Here is a 14,462-nt window from a genome sequence, read left to right on the forward strand (position 1 = left end):
CTGTGTCTTAACATCATGTCTATCTGAGTACTGAACTCCCGTTAGTACTTCTAGTTTGTCTAATCACTGTGCTAACTTTGTTTCATGCACTAATTGTACCATGCTGTGTTGCATGTAATAAAGATAAAAATCTTGCAATATGAAATGCCTTGGTATGTATATGATGGAAATCAGGAAATCATTCGTCTTGTTAATTTTAATCATGCACATTCATTAAAACACAGATTACTGTTCATCATTGTACGGAATACATGGAAAAGTGCCAGTTGTCACAATCAACATGCTTTAAGCTAATATTTGGTAACCAAACATTTTTGACAAACTTTGAACTCGCTGGCGTTATGCTGATACACTTGTCTGCATGCTTGCAGGTCGTTAGATTTTGGCCCAAGCCCGTAGCTTGATCCTATCCTTATATTCAAGCTTGATCCCATCCTTATGCCACTTATACTTGTGACCTAAACAACATTTAAGAACCTTAAATGTTAGTAATATAAGAGTTAAAAGTAGTATATTATCATAAACTACCTTGTACATCAAAGAAAATAAAAGAATAAAATTTTGGCCCAAGCCCGCTGTAGGCTACGGTCCATTGACCGTAGCTTACGGTCTGCATCAATCACGCGGACAGAATGTCCAGACCGTAGCCTACGGTCTTGTACCATAGGTTGCGGTTTAACTTGCAGTATTTTAATTCCAAATCTGCCCTTGACACCAAAACGACCATAACTTTCGTTTCGTTTATCCGTTTAACCTCCCGTTTCTTCCTACGTGATCGTAATTCGATCCTCTATCATTTCGAATTGAAATCCAACATCCGAATTAACAACATGCTTAACTTTAAGCTCGCGGCTTTATAGTTATTTTCAAATTATTTGACCCATTCAAGTTTTAAACAAACAAACTTGGTTAATTACTTTCAATTTCATGTGCATATCATAACTATGAATGTTTCCTAATACCCGGGGCTTTATTCGTGAGATTTATACACCCGTTATCTATTATGTGTTTTATTTATTTGACGCGTTCAACTATAAGTAGTTGAACTTACTTAACACGATTCCCATATACGGAATTGTGCATCTTCTAGTTAAACACACCACCCGAGTCTTTGACTTTTAATCCGCATTCCTGATTCCCGGTTTACGCATATAATTGATCTCCTACCCATTATCCGGGTAATATACTTAAGTCATTACTTATGCAACCATCCCATTATGCATTAAGACCTCGTTTTGATCCGTTTGGTTTACTTACCGAAATCCTCGCCTTTAAGTAACCAAACCTTTAATACTCTTATCATTTTGACTTGTTTGGTTCACTTAGCGAAATCCATCGCTTTTAAGTAGCCAAACCTTTCATAGAGTCGTTATTTTGACCCGTTTGAATGTTTTAGTGAAATCCATCACTTTCAAACATCCAAACTTATCATTAGTTCAGTATTTAACTTCCCGGTTCATTCATACACAATGCATCATATATGCATAAACCGAATTCCAAAACTAATCTAAAAAAAATCAATCATATGTTAATACAAAACCAACAAGAATTTCTTCGAAGCATAAGCTACGTACCTTCAAAGCTTTTCTTTCAAGCGATGGTCTGCTTTGTCTTGACCACTTGATGATTCGCTCAATTTGCCTATAGAAATCAATCCGATTTATCGTTTAGAACCCACATTACAATATGTTACACGCAACTTGTCAAACTAGTCAATTACGTGATTCTTTCGTAGTTTCACATTTCAAGATCACTTAGGCATTATATCGAGCATCTTGTGGGTGAGATTCCCATACTTCTATTATCAAGTTCGTGACTTTACTATTAATCATGTATTAACATTGTTTTCAAATCTCTATGTCTAGTGTGTGTGATTAACACATAGAATTCAACATTTTACCATCAAGTTCAACCATTTCTCTATCACAATTCAAGTGTTCATCTATCATTCATACTTGAATCACAATTATGATTGTTCATCACAAAATCACAACATCATCAAACACCAAAATTTAACATACCTTGTGATTTCCTAACTTGGGTGACCACGAATTAAGGTTAAGCACTAATTTTTAACCCTATTTCCTCTTTGATTTTGTTGGATTTTGTGAAATTAGGGTTTGGAGATGATCTCCCCTTTTTACTCACTATTTTGGTCAACCAGAACACACACTCAGTGTGTGTTTTGTGTCAAATTTCTTTTTTTATCAATATTAGTTTTCAATTTGTCCAATTTAGTCCCTTAAGTTCTTAGGTTTTATAAAAAAGGGCTCCATTTCATATTATCCCTAGTTATATTTCATAAGTTTATATATATATTACAAATATTTTTGGGGTTTTACATGTATAAACATCCCGTATGCATATTAATATTTTTAATACACAATTTTTCTCTTGTAGTATGGAAGAAGTACTTGAACCGCGTAACCTACCCTCAAAAAAAAATCATGAGAAGTTAGACCAATTTTCTCGTGAGGCTTGGAGCAACCTGTAAGATTGTGCCATTGGTTGATCACGAGTGTGATTCTTCATAAAAGCAAGCGGTTGAGAGGGAGGAGCTGCAAGTTTAAGTATTGAAGGGTTGCACCAGCTCGAGAATTCACTTGAAGTTAAATTTAGCTGGGATTGTTTCCAAAAAGTTTAGTTGTTTTGTATTAGTTAATATTTTTCATTCGGTCTTGTGAAACTCGCAAATTTTTTGTTTTTCAAAAGCTTTCAGGTTGAATTTATCTATTTGTTTATTATATTAAGGAAGGGCATTTTACATCGATGTAACAATTTTTTTATTAAACTACAACTTTTTTTATTAAAGTGGCAAGGGTTACTTGTACTATACATAATGCTTGAGATAAGGGTACTTCAATTCCGTCATTTTTAACAAAAGCATAGATAATTAGTTAGTACTTACACTTTATCCCTTTATAAAACACTAATTGCTCCCACAAATTTTGAACGGTCATAACTTTTTTGTACATTGATATTTAAAAAAAAACAAAAAATTGAGTATAATAATGCTATATTTTTTGTTAATTATAAAAAAGGATAGGTTACATAATTAACAGTGTTTAAGGTGAGCAATAACTGAATCATTAACCAAACCGAATCGAAAACAAACAAAACCGAACCGAAATCAACCAACAAATGAATTAGTTGAAAACCAATTAACCCAAAACCTGAATTAACCAAAATTGGTTATTGATTATTCTATCTCTATTTAACCAAAATTAACAAAAGCGAACTGAACCGAACCATTCATATTATCATATATTTCTAGCTTTTATACCTTTAGTTCATGTATATATTTTACACATCCTTTTTATGTGTTTATACTTCTATTTCATGTATTTATACCTAAATTTCACGTATTTCCAACCAAAAATATTAGCCAAACTTTGGTTTTGGCTATTAAACGGATCGAACAAAAAACCGTCAATCTAACCAAATAAATAAAACTGATAACCGAAAACCAATTGGTTAATAAAATAGAACAACCGATGACTTCGATTTTGGCTTCGATTGAGGATAATAACCAAATTAACTGAACCCATACATACCACAATATAATGGACTAACCAATGATTTCGCCTACGGCGTATGTCCACCAAAATGATGTTATAATAAACATTGTACGTGTAAGAAAAATTACACAAAAGGAGTACCACAATGCAAAGTGTCGTCCCCGCTGCATTGCGCGGGCACCCTGCTAGTTCTATAATATGTTTAAGAAATGTTGCTTAATTAGTAACATGGTAATTTTTTTATTGAAATAAATAGATTGTTAAGCTATACTCATAATTAGTAGTATTGATTTAAAATATATATATATATATATTAAGTTAAGTAACATATAGTCTTTTCTAGTTCACCTAAATAATGTTTTATTTATTGTTTTTTGGTATATGTATATCATTATGTTTTAAAAAAATATAAAAAAACAATTGTTTTAAACAAAGGAGCCGGTTCAACAAGCCATGAGCTGGCTCGAGCTTTTAACGAGCCGAACTCGAGCCCAACTTTCCAGCTCATTAGAAAAATGAGTCGGCTCGACACGATTTGATTTTTAAACAAGCGAAGCCCGAGCCCACCTTGTTTCGTTTCGGTTCCACTCGGCTTTATGCCCCAAGGGAGTTGGTTGGCAGGAGGCTGTTATGGGAGGATATCCTTCAAATTAAAAGGAATTTTTCAAGAATGTGGCTTCTGCTGGGTGACTTCAACGATGTTAGAAAAACCGATGAAAGGATGAATTCGAGATTCGACTCCACAGATGCGGCTGCCTTTAATGACTTCATCTCTAGGGTCGGCCTTATGGAGTTCAATATGCAGGGAGGGAAGTTCACGTATGTCTCTGACAACGGCACTAAATTGAGCAAACTGGATTGCTTCTTGGTTTGTGATTCCTTCATGGCCAAGTGGCCAACGTCCAATTTAAGGGTTCTCAGGGGAGGGTTGTCTGACCATCTGCCGATTTATCTGGAATGCTCTAACATGGATTTCGGCCCTATCCCGTTTAAGATGTTTAACATGTGGACAGGTAAGGAGACGGTTAATCGATTCGTTGCTCAACAAGTTGCTGGAGTCGACCTTAATGCACCTGGTGATTCAGCCCTTTATAAAGTTCTTCGTATGATTAAAGCTGACATCAAAAAATGGAGGGAGTCGGTGCGGATGGAGGAAGAGAAGGAGTATGAGTCAATAGCGAAAGGTATCGAGGAGCTGGAATCAAAAGCGGAAACGACCATTCTCTCTCCTGTGGAGCTGGAACAGCGGGCCTCTCTTCTGGTTAAGCTTAAGGCCATTGAGCATGAGAAATGTTTGGATTTACAGCAGAAAGCTCGGATAAAGTGGGTCCAGTTCGGAGACGAAAATTCAGCATTTTTTCACCGAGCAATTAAAATTAACATTACCACAAACAGAATTCAGGAGCTCATTTTTAACGGGGTTCGGGTGAGGGATCCGGTGGCATTGAAAGTTGAAGTTAAAAAGTGGTTTAGGAGTCTTTTCGCTGAATCGATGAGGAGACGACCTAAATTCTCTAACTTGGGGTTGCCGGTCCTTTCAACTACGGATTCGGCTTCTCTTGTGGCCAGTTTTTCTTCAGAAGAAGTTTGGCGAGCTATCAAGGAGTGTGACGGTAGCTAGGCGCCTGGACCAGATGGCTACTCGATGAGATTCATTAAAAGATACTGGAATGACCTTAAGCCGCTAGTGGAAAAAGTCATGGTGGACTTTCATAGCTCGGGTCAGTTTAGTAAGGGATGCAACGCTACCTTTATCACCCTCATTGCTAAAACGGCTAACCCTCAGTACTTGACCCAATTCAGACCAATAACTTTAGTTGGCTCGGTTTACAAAATAATTACTAAGGTCTTGGCAATTCGGCTCAAGCATGTTATTGATTCACTGATCTCCCCTTGCCAAACGGCCTTTGTTGGTAAACGTAGTATCTTAGATAATGCTCTTATTATGAACGAGGTGGTATCGTGGACCAAGAAAAAGAAAAAACAGCTTCTTATTTTTAAAGTTGATTTCACAAGGCCTACGACTCCCTCAACTGGAAATTTATGTTTCAAACTATGGAGTATATGGGGTACCCGGAGCGTTGGATCAAGTGGGTGAAGGGATGTTTAGAATCCGGGAAAGGTTCGGTCCTGGTTAATGGCTCCCCTACCGGGGAGTTCACTTTCAAAAGGGGCCTTCGTGAAGGAGACCCCTTATCTCCGTTTCTGTTCGTACTAGCTATGGAGGTGTTGTCTATGTTCGTTAATAGAGCAGTGGCTCTCGGTCTTTTTAAAGGTATAAAATTGCCAAACGACGGGCCAAGCATCTCCTACCTATGCTACGCCGATGACGTCCTCTTTGTTGGAGTATGGAGCGAAGAGAATGTGACTGTCTTGAGCCGGCTATTGCGGTGCCTTAGCTTGGTCACAGGTCTACAAATAAATACCAAAAAATGCAATCTTATCGGGGTGGGTGTGAATGATCCCTAGGTTGAAAGAATGGCGGGGTTACTTAATTGTCAGAAAAAGAACCTGCCTTTTGATTACCTTGGAGTGACGATCGGCACCAATAGGAAACGGGTGAGTAAGTGGCAGCCGGTTATTGACAGGTTTGAGAAGAAACTGGCATCGTGGAAGGCAAAATCTCTTTCTTTTGCGCGTAGAGTGACCCTTGCGAAATCTGTATTGGGCAGCCTTCCGTCCTATTTTTTATCTATTTTCAAGGCTCGGTCTTCAGTGATGAAGAAATTGAAAAAATCAGAAGAAATTTTATATGGGGCAAGAATGGTGAGAGCCATAAAATGAGGTGGGTCAAATGGGATAAATTAACTAGAGCGAAAGATAAAGGAGGTTTGGGCATTGGCAGAATCAGAGAATTTAACTACGCGGTGCTTGTTAAGTGGTGGTGGCGATTAAGGGAGAATCCTGATCACCTTTGGGCCAAAGTCGTGTCGTCCATCCACAAAACAAAGTCGAACAATAAAATCATTCCTGTCAACAAATCCATTCCGGGATCTTGGAAGGATATTGCTTCAATGGATGAGGTGCTTACAAAGATGGGGATCGAGATCTCTAATAAGCTGAAAGTTACAGTAGGGAATGGTGCGAACACCCGTTTTTGGAAGGATGTATGGGTCGGCCAGGTTGCTTTTAGAGACCAATTTCACGAGATCTTCCGATTGGCGAAAAATAAAGACGGGACTGTTGTGGAGTATCTTACGGATCAAACGATCAGCCGGCAGTGTGCTTGGGATTAGGTGAGGGCACCCGTGTCTCCAACCGAATGGATCCAAACCGGTTCCATCATGTCTCTGTTACACCAGGTCTCTATTTCGGATGCCCGCGATAGATGGGTGTTCGAAAATGAAGAGGGTGCTCAATTCTCTGTCAAGGACCTTAGAAAGCTCCTAGAAGGAGGAGACAGGATAATTGATAACGGCTGGTCGTTCTTCTGAAACAACTGGGCGACTCTGAAAAACAAACTTCCTGGCTTGGCGCGCGACAATGGGTAAAGTTGCGTCAAAGAGTGGGCTCATTGAAAGGGGTATAAACATTTAGAACCACTTGTGTGATAGGTGCGGTTATGTGCGGGAAGATGTGGATCACATCTTCGTTTCTTGCCTCTTTGCAAGGAGCATTTGGTGGAACGTATTTGTTTGGTTGAGAATCCCTTTTCCGTTTTAGGCGACCTCCTTAACAAGGATATTCGATACCATTGCCAGCTGCCCGGGATCGAGGAAGTGGAGAAAAATCGTCCATATGGTAACCTTAGCTACAATCTGGAGGATTTAGATAGCCCGCAACAAGAAGACGTTTGATGAAGCTTTCGTGCCGGTCAAGAGAACCGTCGAGAGTATCAAGGAGGACACGTTTGTTTGGATGTGTCATCGAAGGAAGTCGAACTCGTTAGTATTGGACAAATAGATCAATTTTGATATTGTCGAGTTATTGTAATCCTGTCTTTCCTTCTTGTTTTTCTTGTTTTTTGTTGTTTGTTTTTCTCGCTCCAGTTTCTTGTTGGGTTCTATATATATATAAAACTTTCGCGGTTAAAAAAAAAGATCTAGGTGTGTGTTGTAACGCCCCCGCCTAATCATTACTCACTGAAATTCCGGCTTCTTCTCCGGCCAAACGCACTAAAAGTCCGGTTATGGGACACAAACACAAAAACAGAGCATTTTATCTATGAGGGGAAAACCAGAAAAAAAAAATGCAGGGACCAAGTTCTCCGGCAACAGTCTTCTTCTCCGGCAACACCGCAACAGTCTTCTTCTCCGGCAACCAAATTCCGGCTTGTTGTCCGGCCTTCTTCTCCGGCTTCAGGTCTTCTTCTCCGGCCTTCTTCTCCGGCTTCAGGTCTTCTTCTCCGGCCTTCTTCTCCGGCTTCAGGTCATCTTCTCCGGCTGAAATTCCGGCTTGTTCTCGGTCTTCAGGTCCGATTGCGTTATCCAAGGCCGGAGAAGCACCCCCATGGCGCCGCGATAAATCTCGCGCCTCCCCCAAATTTTTGAAACATGGCGCCGATGGTTTTGGTGTTCCCGGCGTTTTTGGGGCGCTATGGGGGTTATACCGCCGGCATACCGCCCACTACACAAGGACTTAGGATGTCTTGCATTTGCAGCTGAAAACATGTGAAGTGCACGTTACCATTTTATAATTTCAAGGCTAGCATGTGCTAATCTTCAATATTAAAATGCATATATGACTAATTAGCATCGAATGTATGACAACGACCACTTGATGTGGTCAACCTTTTACATTCCAACGACTGACTTGCTTTTTCTTTATACCCCCGAGGTGATCCAGTATATATTTAATCACACCAACAATTTGATCATTTCAAAAATTTAGCGGTAACTTGTTTGTACCAATAGTTAATAAGAAAAAAGGGTTGGGTATAAACAGATTAAAAGAAGTTAATGAAGCTTTTCTTTTTAAATGGGGATGGAGGTATAGAATTGAAAGTCATAGCCTTTTGAGGAAAATGGTTGATGCGTGTCATAAGAATAATAATCAATGGAGTTTTTTGCCTTGTAACGGAAAATTTAGAGGGTGTTGGAATAATATTGCTAAATTGATTTTTAAATTAAAATTAAATGGAAAACCACCAATCAGGTGATTATGGGAAAAGTGGGGAAGGGGGGGGGGGAGAGAGATTCGTTTTTGGTTAGATACATGGATGGGGGATCTTCCATTCGTGGAAAGATGGCTACATCTGTTTGTTCTGGAGTCTCATAAATCTTGCAGAATTTCGGAGAGATTAGGACCGAACCCAGATACGAGAGAATATTGTTGGAGTTGGGTTAGAATTCCCGAATCTGATATTGAGCAAAAAGAGTGGAAGGATTGCCTAGAAGCTATCAACACGGTGAGACTATCAAATGATAAGGATACTTGGATCTGGAACATTGATAAAAAGGGCGGTTTCTCGGTGAAGAAGGTGTTTATTTTTTATAGGGGAAACAATCATCTTCCCTATTCCGAATGGAGCAAATAGGCGCCTATCAAATGCAATATTATGGCTTGGAGAGGTAATCTGGATCGTCTGGCTACGAGAGTCAATCTGAGAAAAAGGAATGTGGATTTAGCTTCGGTGTTATGTCCTTTTTGTGACGAATAGGACGAAACGGTGGAACATCTGTTTACTGCTTGTTCGATAGCGATTAGAGTTTGGGCGGAATTCAGTACTTGGTGCAACATACCACCGATATTCGCTTTCGATTTTAAAGATATGATGGAAATCCATAAGTCTAATCAAGGAGATAAAAATATGAAAAAGATTTTACGGGGATTGGTTATTATTTCGTGTTGGTGCATATGGAAGGCTAGGAACGAATTGGTGTTCAACCAGATTAGGAGAAATTCTCAAGAGATTATGATAGATATCAAATCGAGAGGTTTTGGGTGGCTAAAAAATAGATCTTCATGTAAGTATTTAAGTTGGAGGGAATGGTGTAAATATCCCATGTATATGTTGTAATTTGGCCCTTTGCCCGTTTGGGTCGGGGGTGTTGTAGTGTTTTGGCCTTTTGCCCGTTTGGATCGGAGGTTTGTTTTTAATAAAGTTTTATTTAAAAAAAAAAAAAGTTAATATATACTATACGTCTCTTTCTGCCTGGCATTCAAAAATATATATATAATAGTTCTTTTATTCATACATCGTTGCTCATACATCTTGTTATGTAATAGTTCTTTTTATTCATACGTCGTTGCTCATACATCTTATTATATCTCACCAGCTTTTTGATAGTTTGTAACCCCTAGTTTCTACTGACAATGGCATCAACTACATTAATCACCAAGTTTGCTCACTTACAAATCCCACTTGAAGACGTACTAAACGCCACCAACAACTTTCATCATGATAATATCATCGGACGCGGTGGATTGGGACATGTATACAAAGGACAACTCCAGCGGTCCGGGGAGTTGATCAAGATTTCTGCGCTGAGGTTAGATTGTAAGCACGGTGGAGGAGTCGTCGAGTTCTGGACAGAAGTTTCAATGCTTTCTGATCTCAAGCATCCAAATATAGTCTCTATTGTTGGATTTTGTTACGAGAAAAACGAGAGGATCATCGTAACCATGTATGAGGCCAAAAATGGAAGTCTCAAGGAGCATCTAAGCAACCCGAACCTCACATGGACGCAAAGATTGAAGATATGTGTGGGCGTGGCTCGTGCGTTGAGTTACCTCCATTATGACCAAGAACGTGGTTATGGTGTTATACATCTTAACATCAATAGCTCTACAGTTTTATTAGATGAGAATTGGGAACCCAAGATATCTGGTTTCAAAGTTTCCATCAAACAATCGCTTAACCGAATGGACCAGGTGATCCTCTCTGAACCTATTGGCACGATAGGGTATATGGACCCGACAATTGAAAAAGCCAAAGGTGTGACACACAAGTCGGATAACTATTCATTCGGAGTAGTTTTGCTTGAATTGTTGTGCGGGAGGAAGGCATTTATTCCGAACGATGGTCATAGGTTACTAGCTCCATTCGCCATACATCATTTTGAAAACACAACATTGCAAGATATAATCTATCCAGATCTACGGAGTCAAATGTCCTTTCAATCACTCACCAAATACTCAGAAGTAGCGTATTGTTGCTTAAAGAAGGAGCGAAGACACCGCCCACATATGAAAAATGTTCTTGAAGAACTTGAAAAAACATTGCAAATTCAACTGCGACATGAAGATGTTGTAAGTCCCTTCTATATTATTGCCTTTATTCTCCTTTTTCCTAATTTCGTCATTATTGCATAATGCATAATAGTTTTATCTCTATTACTTTATCCCCCTTTGTTTTATTTGAGTTTACTGAAATGTTGAATAAAAAATAAATAAATTAACCGATCATTTTATGTTGAATGAAAAAAAAAAATCAATTAACCGATCATTTTAAAAGTTGCTCAAACTTTGTTAATATTTGTTTTAAACTTTTAGTATTTTTTTTGTTTTATATGTGTATTCATGATTAAGATAACAGTACCTTTTTTGTTTAAGACTTTATTTTTTGTATTTTTTTGTTTTATATGTGTACTAGGGTATCTACCCGTGTGATACACGGGTTGAACAATTTAAGTTGCTGAAGACGTAAAAATTTCCTTGTATACAACATTTGTTGTACGATTTATAGCTTTCGCTTATCTATCTAAAATTAGTAATTTTACACCAAAAGTTGCCCTCATACAGGATAAAAAAACACGTATTTAGTAGTAAGCACAATGTACAAAATGTGAATCTAAAATTCTACACCAAAAGTAGGTTTACCAAAAAAAATATCATTTAACCCATATATTAACATACTGAGGCTCGTCCAATATCTAACCTCCTTGTGATGGCGATTTACCTGAAAACACCATTTAAACAGTGTTAGCTTCTTTTTTTACATCAAAATGCAACCATTTATTCCCTAGCCATTCCCCTTTAGCTAGTAAAGAGCTAAAAGAGACTGGATAAACATTTTATAACATAAAAAATGACAAATACACCCAGCCTGGACATCGATACGGACACCTAATGCAAGCAGAGTCAACCAACTAAATCATTTAACACAATGAAGTAAACATGACTGAAAATCTAAGCAAGTGAGGAGAAACAGCATCAATTTTCCCCAACCGCTCTAAACCATAAACGTGTCCATGTCTTCGATCTATTGATCGCTCCCCATCTCTTTCAGCCCGGTCCCAACAAAAGGGTATCATCCATTGCCATTATTGGTGTTATTCTGAAATGATTAATATGTCAAAGCTCAATTTAGAGCGGATCGATGTGCACTCCATTAGCCATCAAGGATAAGTTTATAAAAAAACATACAAATTAAACACTAATTATGTACACAAATAATTGACCACATGAAACAAAAGGAATGAGCAAAACATGCAAACAGTTCTAACACAACCAAAAACCAAGCAAATTCGTCGTAGTACCAAAATGCGAAGTGGATCCAGTAAATCTATATACAATTGTTTCCAAAATACACAATGCTATTTATCTAAAAGATAAACAAATATTGGAAAGGTAATATAAACAGTATATGGTAACACGTATGAGATACCCAAACTTCTTAAACTTTAGATATCAAAAGCAAATATTATGATTTTCATGATTTCTACTGATTTAAAAACATTGATGGTTAAAAGTTAAAATAGAAAAATAGATCTATGGCATTATTTTGATGAGCAAAGGAGTAAAATTTAAACATAAGATTATCATACCATTAGAATGTTTAAAACTAAATAAAAGAAAACACCATACTTGTACTCGGGTTGATCTTTGCAAGGTTTCGGGCAATAAATCCACATTTACACGTGCATACATGGACTGTGAAACATATATAAACAACATTTTTAGATCCACATACACATTTATACACGAATGAATGTTTAGTGATAACATTTTAAATCAAAAGACACTTCATATAAGTAATTACCTGGTAAAAGGAAGAAAGTAACCGTTATTGGGTGACACCCGAACTGAAAACCTACACGAACCATAAATTAAAGATGAATGAGCAACAAAGATTAGATCGATGCATCAAATTTTATTAAAGAAACCTACAATGTATATATGCATAATTATCTTAATCAAATATCAAACACATCTTGTTAGCTTGTTGAATTTATAAACCCACTTTTGGTCGAACAATCCTTTTGTGGTAAGCCCACTTTTGGTCGAACAATACTTTTTTAAGTGTTATTGGCCCAATTAGCCCTCCTGAGATCAATCTAAAATCAACAACACAATGAGAAATAGGTAATTACCGAACTAAGAAATAATGATCTACTTCTATCATGGAGTATATAATAAATAAAAGCAAAAGACAATACAAAGGATGAGGTACTCAATTTAGATTGTATTACCATTTACGAATTGGACTATTCCAGTTTTTGAATAGTATTTTCTGAAAATATCAAGTTCAAATAATATTCGTATTTAGTTAAAAGTAATTGCAAACTAAACTGATATACTTATATATAGAACAATGAGAAAAATCAACAAATCAACTCTGCAAATAAACCATTTAAATATGCAGTCCAGAGTAACTAAAAAGGTCAATCAACAGCAATTAGACATCTCATGTATAAAACAGAGTAGTAAGTTTAAAGTGTAAAAGAGAATCAGTAAACCCGAATGCCATGCTCGAGGCAGTAAAGTTCCCGACCTAAATACAATCAAATTAAGTGTAGATATTAAATATAAAGAAACCAAACTTGAAATCAAATTTAGTATTATAATCGGTAGTCAGTTCCATCTTCATATTGAATTAAAAACCATAGATGGTTGAAATAATCGATCACGGAACACAGTAACCACCTCAACACCTCTAGATCGAGTATCAAAACCACGAATACTTGAATAACATACATGCTTAAATGGAACAATGTTTATCGATTGGGATGAAAAAAGATAAATTCGCAGAAATCACAAATATATACGAACCTTGAATCAAAAGAATGATCAGTCGCTTGGATTTAACTATGATTATCGCTGTTAGGATTTCGGAAGGGGTAGATGGAAAAAGGGAAGAATGACAACTCATCGTACGAATAAGAATATGGAATCAACAGGCCCAGTCAAGAGGGAAAAGGATTCGCGTGTTAGAGATTTCGGATTACTGTGATCGGAGATCAGATGTGGCGAGACTCCTTTGATCGCCATTAGGGTTTTGGAAAGAAAGCGTAGAGTAGAGTAGAAAGCGGATGTTGGTTTAATAAAACTGGTCAATAATAAAACCGAATAAAGAAGATAAAATAGATCCGTCAAATGGGCGGGAAACCCACAAAATAGGTGGCTTGAGAACATGCCACGTGTCCCCCAAAAGTTTTATTTATTATATTAGTAAGATTCATGATTAAGATAAATACCTTTTTTGTTTAAGACTTTATTTTTTTCCCTTACAAGCAAATTATTATTATTTCCAATCTATAATTAGAATCATGTTATTGCTTTATCTTGTTGTAAGATGTGCATTGTTTTTTTTTTAAATTGTATTTTGCACTATTATCTTAAAGATTTTTTTCTTTTGCATTCCAATCTTTAAATTAGAATTATTTTTTTTGCTTTATGTTGTTGTATGATATGCATTGAAGGTTTAAAAAAAAACATTTTACACTATTGACTTAAAGATTTTTTTACTTTGAGTTAAAAGTAAAAAAGTTTATCGGGAATTAAAAAGCAAAAGAAAAAAAACCTAGGGATAAGCATTTATGATCCCCATTAACTACACAGTATATATTAATTTTTAACTTTTTGTTCCATTGCTAGTTATTTTTAATTAATAAAATTAATTGATATTAAAAAGCGAGAGCTGTTTTTTTTCTTTGAAAAGCAAATTTCAATCAACAAAACGCCACAAGACGGACCTCAAAGCAAGGACCTCAGGGCAAAACGATTACATCAAATCCAAAGGATATTTACACCAAACAAGCCAATCTAATCCGTTTAATCTAG

The 14,462-nt window shown here is 36.9% G+C and overlaps 2 protein-coding genes across 2 annotated transcripts; both read left to right on the forward strand.

The window, feature by feature from the left end:
• The first annotated feature begins 4,188 nt into the window (after nt 1-4,188).
• On the forward strand, nt 4,189-5,139 carry LOC110875885. The gene has a single exon (XM_022124081.1). It carries the CDS (start codon nt 4,189-4,191, stop codon nt 5,137-5,139), a length of 951 nt encoding a protein of 316 aa, XP_021979773.1.
• A 4,634-nt stretch (nt 5,140-9,773) lies between these two features.
• LOC110875886 (probable receptor-like protein kinase At2g23200) lies at nt 9,774-10,772 on the forward strand. The gene has a single exon (XM_022124082.1). It carries the CDS (start codon nt 9,774-9,776, stop codon nt 10,770-10,772), a length of 999 nt encoding a protein of 332 aa, XP_021979774.1.
• The last annotated feature ends 3,690 nt before the right edge of the window (nt 10,773-14,462 follow it).

The sequence above is a fragment of the Helianthus annuus genome, chromosome 9 (assembly GCF_002127325.2).
Source record: "Helianthus annuus cultivar XRQ/B chromosome 9, HanXRQr2.0-SUNRISE, whole genome shotgun sequence".
NCBI lineage: Eukaryota > Viridiplantae > Streptophyta > Magnoliopsida > Asterales > Asteraceae > Helianthus > Helianthus annuus.

What these genes read in the sequence shown, in the direction of transcription:
- LOC110875886 (XM_022124082.1), top strand. Translation starts at nt 9,774, where the DNA reads ATGGCATCAACTACATTAATCACCAAGTTTGCTCACTTACAAATCCCA.
- LOC110875885 (XM_022124081.1), top strand. Translation starts at nt 4,189, where the DNA reads ATGTGGCTTCTGCTGGGTGACTTCAACGATGTTAGAAAAACCGATGAA.